Raw genomic sequence first — 9,007 nt, 5'->3', positions numbered from 1 at the left:
AGAACCATGCATTGCATTACCTTATAGCAGAACAGAGTTTGGTAGCTGTGATGAACAAACCTGAAACAAAACAATCTCAATAATTGAATCAAAACCTCCACTTTTGCTTCACATGCTAATCCTTCCAGACACCACCACACAGTGGGAGGGTTTCGGCAACAGGCAGAGCTGCCAATTCATAAAGCAGTAGGACCAGGTGTGACCAGGTGCTGATTGACAAGCTACAGGCATGTAAACCAGCACAGACCATGCTTATAAGCCATGTCCCTTGAAACATTTTTTTCATTGCATTTAAGACTATAACAGTGTGAAAAGACTACTTTGAATCCAATACAGTGCATCATGGTTGCCTACATGATTACTGAATGGTACATAAGCTGGACTTCACTGCCAGGATCAAGTATTTGTGGGACTTTGCAGAGATAAGAAAACTGAAAAGGCACTTAGGTTCTGTGGCACTTTATTTTTAATGGAGGATATAGTTCTACTGAGCATTTGAACAATTCTTGCAAAGTCTTTATGAATGTGAGAAATGGCCAATTACTGACTACCATACACAAATAACTTTGAAGTCTTTTTACTGATATAAAAAGGACAAAAACTTGATAAAAGTATACAAAAAAAAGAAAAAAAACACAACTAATCCAGAAAAACATTAAAAGTTATTTATTTGTCATTCCTGAAGGATCAACGTTGGTAATAAAAGTCATCTGGGCGATGTTGGGTTGTTCTAAGCCGTCCTACACAATAGGTGGGCGATGATTCAATTAACTTGGTCCTGTAAAGCTTCAGCCATAAACAGCTTTCCCAGGTTCTGAGAGGTGAACTCCTTAATGTTCTGGATGTATGTGTTAATTTGACCTGTGAGAAGAACACAGATATTCAGAGATTAGTTATTTATAAAAAATACAGCATTTTTTCATTGACAGATCCAAAAATTTTCCAAGCACATCATCTACATATGAAGCATCAGATATATAAAATGGCGACAAGAACAACTGGCAACCATAAAGCATTACTCCAAATTTAATGCTGCAAGACTAATGGGAAGTGGAATAATATGATCTAAGCATCCTGCAGAATGACCTGGCTTCATTATATAAATTAATAATAGATATACTCAGAACTTGAAGGAACAATATTCCAAAATTTAGGAGATCACAATTACAGGTTAGGTAAAAAGCTTTCCCAATGGATAAGCAAACAAACAAGGCTTAAACGGACCACTCGTTTTAAGAATGGCTGGTGTATTACCTTCATAAAAACCTAAGTAAATGATATTCTATAACAGTGATACCATACAAATAAAGTTCAATAAAACATTAAAATAAAAGGCAGGCCAGAGTTAAAGAACAGTTACAGTTTTCAGTAAATGTAGTGACAGATTTACAGCGTCAATTTACTGAAAAAAAAAATAAATGAAGTTTCCGCATTAGTCCAGGTCACAATTTGTGGTTGGTAAGTGGCGTGAAGAGGGTAACGCTTGTTGATTTTGAATCTGTGACATCACTGTCTCTTTAGACTATCATATGAAGTCAGGACAATGAGGTCAGTATTCTGGTAAATGGCTGCAGTTGGTAGCAATTATCAGCAGGCTTATGTATACATGATGATGGGATGATGTCAAGGAGATTTCTTTGAATAGAACGCCTTGTATTTTTTTTCCTGCTCCAATCAGTGTTTAATACTATGGCATATAAAGTTCCACTTTCTACCTAGCAAAGACTAGATTTCCTGATGGTAAAGCTCAATCAGTTACATAGGCATTTCAAATATATATGGCAGCTGTTTTGTCTGCAAAAGGAGTTGTAATTCTGTGTGGTCAGTTTTGTCATTCAAGCACCACTGTCAAAAACCCCAGCCAAGCCCTGGATTTCCGCTATAGCAGATTGGCCAAAATTCACCTTCAATATGCTGACCTGACAAAGAAATGATTACACTGATGAGGTCGCCTCCTGCTCCTGTATAGCAGAACTTCACAGAAATATTATTAGTTATTCACATAGCTTGAAATATGGCTAGTTGATAAGACAATTCCCTTGTAAAACTATAGTGTGGACTTCTATAGAGGTATGCAAAACAGGAAAATGCTCCTTTGCAACCCTCTATGGATGTCCACGCTTTAGCTTACATGTGAGGGAATTTCCTTTTCAATGGGCTGGGGGTAGTAGCATGGCCAAGCAGAACTTTAGCATTTCTTCCACCACTCACTGAAGGGATGAGTGTTATTGCAGGTTTTTTTGCATCAAGTTCTGCTTTAAATTTGAGTTTTTGTTTCGCTTTACATAAGCAAAAAAAAAAGGCTTGAGTTTGCAGCCCTTGGCAAGCATCCTTGGAGAATACCAAGTGTTTAATCCAAATCAGCTAAGGAAAAAATAAGAAAAATCTCGTCATTTGCTGCTTATGTCTAGGGTGACAAAAGGGGCTACACAGGCGAGTGTGAACCTTAACAGTGTGTGGAATGTAAATACACAATGTAATTACTGCACAATAATTGATTTTACTCGCACTGTATCCCAGGGTCTCCCCGGTACATGAAATACTCACAGAATATAATTGTGCTCTACCTCGTAAATGCATTGCTAAGAGGGAAAAAAACCCACTGTAAATGAAATCAGCTCTGTATTTATTGTTGCTGAATGTAAATTGTCTTTATTAAAAAATATTCTCAGAGTGAGCTATCCAAATCACAGCTCAGCGGCCAACCAAGTAGAAAATGAATCCCGAGCCTTGCAGGGTATCATGGGTAAGCCATTGCATTTTGCACTTTTACAATTCTCTCTCCTATTCGGCTGGAGGGAATATATAGGCCTAATAAAAAAAATGTGTTTTCTTGCTGGACTTCAGCCATACGGTGGAAATCATTGAGCTATAATCAACATTCACCAGACCAGCGAATGAAGAAAAAAAAAAATCATTAGGCCTGAGTGGGGTTAATACATGAAAAATCATTTGGTTTGTATATTGAAGGGGCATTGATTCAGAGCAATCCTACATAGTTTCCTTAACCATTATATGCAATTAGGCTGTAATTACAGGAGGTTTGGAGACCTTAAACATGAACATTACAAATAGGAGGGGGAAATCTCTGGAGAGGGACAATCAGGCCGAGAAATGTGCTGTGTTTTCATGTGAAAGGGGGCAGCAATGTGGTGACATATTAACACCTGGTGATGCTTCTGTGTAGAGAAAGGTTGCCTGCAGACACTCTTCTGCAAGTGCAGATTAAGTGCAATAAGACCTGGAGGTACCATTTTAGAGTGTGAAACTTTCCTAGCTGAGATCTGGAGAGTTGTAAAATTAATCTCGCTCCGTATATTTTTATACCCTCGTTGTATTTATCAAATATCAGATTAATTGGCAAGCAGCTCATTGACTTATACATTGCATAGCTGTATGTGGTATGTTAAAAGCAGGTTTAAATACATCACTCAGCTAAGTATTGGGCATCTAGAAATAGCCTGGTTATGCTAGAATTTCCTAAATGATAATTGTTGGTGTTTGCAGCAAATGCAAATAGGCTTTATGTCTGCAGACAGTAGAAATCATTACCTGCAATAAGAAGGGAATCCATGCGAGGTGGTGGCATGGGTGGTTTAAACAGTTTATTCATGTCTTCCTCAGGCAGGGGCGGCTCTCCGCGACTTTGCCGCTGAAGGTTTTCTTGTTGCCGTCTTTGAACATACTGTAAATAATAAAAAAAAAAAAAAATATGGTTAATATTGTATAAATGAAGTGCAATAAGTTATTGAGCATTTCCTAATCGTATTGTTATGAAAAACAAACCGCGGAACACCATGGGTTTCCGGAAAGTGAACTTAGAGCAAGCAGGAGAAGGGGGACTGGCTCAGAGTTTGTGACTTATTTTAAATGCCAAGTCCGCTGCAATATACAGATCATAAGAGTACATCACAAACTTTACGGCAGCCAACGTAAGCCCTGTATATAAGTTTTTTATTGGTTTACCTAGATATTTGACAATGGGTATTATACATTGGATGGTGTTCATTCTGACCTCAAATCTTTTACTATATTACATAGACGCAAGCAGTTTGCTTGGGGAAGGGGGCGACAATATACATTGGTGAAAGCAAATTCTAGGAAAATGAACAGCCCTAATCATTTGGGGGTGCTGGCCTGCAATGCAAGAAGCATTTCTCCTACTGACCACCACACTTAATGTACTGCAAGCTGTGGATATAGTAATTATATAGCAGGGGTTCCCTAAAGAACCCCATATTAAAAAAGTTTGGTCTAAGAAGTAAAAGCTGACCCTAGATGATGTGCGAACAAAGGTGGCTCCACCCATATGTAGGGATAAGCAAAAAAATGTACTATCAGTTCTGTGATGCCGGGTAATACATTTATTACCCAACATAAATGCACCTAACCTGAACACAATTTGTGTTTTACTTCTCTGTTTGCATGTTCTCCCTATGTTTGTGTGGGTTACCTCCGAGTACTCCAGTTTCCTCCCACATTCCAAAAACATACAGTCAGGGTATTTGGCTTCCCCCAAGATTGACCTTGAACTGTAAAAATAACTTATGACTATGGTAGGGGCATTGGATTGTGAGCCCCCTTGAGGGACAGCTAGTGACATCACTATGGACTTTGTACAGCACTGCCTAATATGTTGTCTCTTTATAAATACTGCGTAATAATAATTATAAATAGGTGTACAAACCTTTAGTATTTTTACGATTAAATATTTTGTATGCATTTTAAAACTTACAAAGAAAAAAATCAGAACCTGGCTTCAAATGAAAAATATTTCTTCTTTGGATAAGACCTCAGTATTTGTTTTATATGAAGAAAAAAAAAATTAAGCACTTTTCAATACTGACAGTGGTCTTGGGAGCTTTCCAGGCAGCAGTAACAGTGTCTGTATTAGATCTTCCAGCTAACAGAGCAGTAAAACAGGTTCCTCACCTCTCGCAAAATTAAGTTTGATCTTTTAATTACCTTCAATAATGATTTAAATTTACTTTACTCGGCTGCTCCTGGAGGGATTCAGAGCGGCCGGGCTCTGTGAGGATCCCATAAATGCTTATTATTTGCATGCTGGCCGCAGGATGAGACAGGCATTTATTGCGGGGAAACGCAGAGACTGTACAAGGCTGTGACAGGCATTAGGCAGGAGGAATTGGCTGTGCGAGGACTGGTGGGAGCCTCTCCAGCACCTGGTCCGTGATGCGTGGTATTAATAATCAATTTCAATATTCTATTTATTATACGTCACAGATGGTATTTTTTTTTTTTTTTTTTTCGTTTCGAGCATCGTGCCGCGCAGTTTTCCTTCTCTTTTGTGAGGCTGGGATTTCATACAAGTAGCTATCTACAAAACATATGTTGACATACTGGAGAAAAATGCCTTAGTTCACGGGGAAGCACTTTGCATAACAAAGCAAAACTCCACATATCTATTTAAGCATATAATCCAGTTATATTGAATGTTTACTAAAAATACTTGCCTGATTCTTCATATTAGCTTCTCATAATGCAAAATGAAAATTTGTTTTATTTAAACATCACTGGCTGTGTTTCATTCCAGGAGTTTAGCTTTGCTTTGTGAAGCCAACTATAAAAAGGACAGCAATATGCCTGCCATTTAGAGGATATAAGCAATTAAGAATCACAAACTAGTGATGCTTCTTAAAAGAAGTAAATAAATATATAAAGCGGCAAAACCAACATTTCGAAAAGAAATAAACTCCTCTGGAACAAATGAGGAATCGGTGGGTTGATGTTGGGGATATTAACTATACTGTAATGAAGCAGGACTAAAGCAATTAGAAGAAGTAAATGAAGCCTGCATGAATGAACTCCTTTCTTTGTATTCCTACGATAAAATTCTATTCTTCTGAGTGATATTGGTTGAGAAATAACATTGTAAAGACATTTAATGACAGCAGGTCTGCCTGGCTCCTAAGTGCCTTTAAAGGTTGTTGTTTTCCTGAACGAAAACCTAAAAAAAAAATAGTTTATGGTCTTTTGGCGAGATCACTTCATTAGCTGACAGAGAAAGGGATTGGGAACATAAAATAAGAACGCCGGTCTGGACAGAAGAGATTCAATTTTTCAAACGTACGCTCTGGCTTGTTAGTGGAATTATATGTCAGACCCCCCAATGGAGCAATTTATTACACTTTTAGTAGGGAAAAATAAGCTACTGTAAAAGTTTGGTTGTATAACAAGAAGGCATGTCATGCCACTTTCACTAATATTTAATGTCTTTTAAATTTAGGAACCCCAGTGTAGGCAGCAAGATACATGGGGTGTCAAACTGTAGGTGTGTAGTGGCCCCTGTATTGTGATCCAACTTTTCAGTAACCACCCAAAAACAAGTGGGTGATTACTGAAAACTGTCGGGTAGCGCACCCGGCTAAAAGGGGCTGGGGAGAACATTGCTCTAAGTGGGTTGTCAGATAGCCAGGAGAACAAGGGGCAAAATGTGTGCTTATCATAATCCCACTCACACCCAAGTCAATAAAATGCCCCTGGAACCTAAAACAAACATACCATGTCGGAGCTAGAGCTGTCATATCTATCCATGTGCTGCCTAGATGTTCCAATGACAAGCTGGACTAAATACCAACTTGTTTAAAACAAGTATACAGATCAGGATAAACCTGAAGGTTTTATGGACATCTTGTCCCAAGTCACTGAATGTAATAGCACTCTCTATGCATCTTTAATGGGGCATTTTTCTTTAGGGTAAATGCCATGTGGTTTAACCACAGCTGCAGGGTTTACTTGATGACATTAATACCTCATTGACTGCTTAATATTAACAGAATAGTTTTGACTCAACTTCACCCATTTTCCCTCAAAAGTATATTTAGCTTTACCCTAATAGAAGCAAAAAATATCTGTTACGAACATATGGTATAGCAAAACGTTCACACTTTTATTATTGTTGTAATTGTATGTTTAGCTGCGGTTGTGCTTTAATGCTTGCTAAAGCCTACCTGGTGCTTCTGCTGAGTTTGCTTGCTGGCGTTCCTCAAATATGTATTATATTTCACAATGTCTTGGCTCATTTCATCCACTCGGTCCATGAGGAGCTGAAGGCTCTTCTCCAGATGATTACTGTGAAGGGAAATGAAGCAGGAGTTAAAATATAGTAATGTTTGGTGGTTGTTCTTAGAAGCACACGACTAATGATTACAGTAAGTCACTTAAATGGTCTATTGGAAACAGGTCCGCTGTTAGGTGGGCATCATCAAATGAGCACTGCACAGAACACTTTGCAGATTAAGCTGTTGACAGTGTAAAGTTTGCAACGTTGAGTTCTGATGCAGAAAATATGAAATCCACTGAATAAAGAAATGGCAATGCTGTAACCAGCAACACAGCCGTAGCCACTCAATATTTTGTGTCTTCAGCTTTTGCCAAGTATGTGTGCAAGAGGAGCACATGTGCAAGACAAAATGCTCCAAGGCGCGAGGAAGAAAGCACTGTGCATTAAATTTAAAGTAAGCAATCTCAGAACAAGATAGGAGCCTGGACAGCTGTGCAAACCTAGGTAAAGTTGAAGTTCACCCATTAATAGTTGGTGGTTTGAAGGTCTCCGCTGATTTGTTTCCCCCTTACAAAGCAGGGAGTCCAAATCCTTTCAAAACGCCAAGCCAGCTCTTGGAAAGGAGTAAGGATTTCCTACTGTCCAAATAACTGCATGCTCAGACCCAAGCACTACTTTCTGAGGGAGAGAAGGAGGGTATGACCTTCCTATACACAGAACCCCTGAGCCTAGGCGTAGGTAAATATGAGGAGGTTGGGGTTTAATTTTTTTTTGGAGAAATGGTTACTTTGCCCTCATCCGCAGATTGGAATTATCTTACAAGCAAACCTAATGCAAGCAATCTGGTCGATGTGAATTGTAACAATTAGAGAGGTCATATATGCTGCTTTTTGTTTAGATGTGCAGAACAGTGGTTTGGCTGCACTACTTCTTTAAAGTTAATGGGTCGGCTTTAATGTATCAACACAATGCCACCCTTAAGTTGTTTATCAAGTAATTGATTTTTCATCTCAGCGGTCATTCCAGTAAAACACGCATGAAAAAATGTGAGCCACATCAAATATTACTGTGAGGTTAATTCTCCAATAACACAAAGGGAGCAGATGTACTATAGTAGCCTTTTTTTGTTACTCTCAAGAATTCTTTATTTCAACATTGAAAAGTAAGACTCAAGAGCTCGGGATGACAAGTTCAAACCTAAACAGCGGGATACAAACCGTAAAAAGGAACAACCTGTCCTCGTGTTATAGGACAAGACAGATTGAGAATAAAAATTGTTAGAAGAGAGACAATAATCACTTAAAGGACATGAACAGTTATTTCAGTTCTCTATACATGTTCAACAAACTGCATACACAGGGCTTTCTCAGGAATGTACACTTTCCTGTTATCCCTTCAATTCCCCATTAAAAAAATAAATATTGCTGGTGATCCTGCCAGCATGTTGTAATAAATTACCCTCAATAGGCTGACATCCCTGACACTGCAGGAAAAATGAATACATAAAAAAAGAAGCCCAGTACATTTCTCCATTGGCAGCAGAGTAGTGGCACTTAAAAATGAATGGACAGATGACGCGATACACCCATGCATGTATGTATATGGGAAGTGACTGGGTCAATGGCTTTATTCTAACTTTATGTCAGCTCTGCAAATTAGGGGGTAATATGTATAGCCAGCAATGCAAGTCCGAATCATAAGTGCTATGTTCTCAGATGCCTATTCTGGGTTGCTGTCTTTCTTGAGCCAAAGAATTTACTACTTGGTGAATGCTGCATGGCTTATTGCAGCAAAAAAAAAAAAAACAATTTTAAGCAGATCCAAAATCATTGAAATGATCTCCCCACCTAAGGATACAAAAAATTCATTGCTCATGTCATCTGTGCAAAGGAATACTCTTTAGCTTTGTCTGAGATAAAAAAAGCAAAGTAAGTGTGTGTCTCCAAAGTACACAAATTTAAAAAATAAAGGCTTATTTTGCCT

General features: G+C 38.4%; 1 protein-coding gene across 1 annotated transcript in view; it reads right to left on the bottom strand.

Annotated features, from left to right (window-relative positions):
* Window positions 1-651: 651 nt before the first annotated feature.
* Window positions 652-9,007, bottom strand: part of EIF3H (eukaryotic translation initiation factor 3 subunit H) — an 87,533-nt gene continuing 79,177 nt past the window's right edge. Inside the window, exons 6-8 of the mRNA XM_072410716.1 lie at window positions 6,972-7,092; window positions 3,553-3,685; window positions 652-861 (exon numbers count right to left, since the gene is read on the bottom strand). Coding sequence (XP_072266817.1) covers window positions 764-861; window positions 3,553-3,685; window positions 6,972-7,092 — 352 coding nt within the window. The 3' untranslated portion in view covers window positions 652-763. The remainder of the gene's footprint in view (window positions 862-3,552; window positions 3,686-6,971; window positions 7,093-9,007) is intronic.

The sequence above is a fragment of the Pyxicephalus adspersus genome, chromosome 5, assembly GCF_032062135.1.
Source record: "Pyxicephalus adspersus chromosome 5, UCB_Pads_2.0, whole genome shotgun sequence".
Taxonomy (NCBI): domain Eukaryota; kingdom Metazoa; phylum Chordata; class Amphibia; order Anura; family Pyxicephalidae; genus Pyxicephalus; species Pyxicephalus adspersus.
The sequence above is the reverse complement of the archived record's forward strand: the minus strand, read 5'-3'. Positions and strand labels throughout refer to the sequence as shown.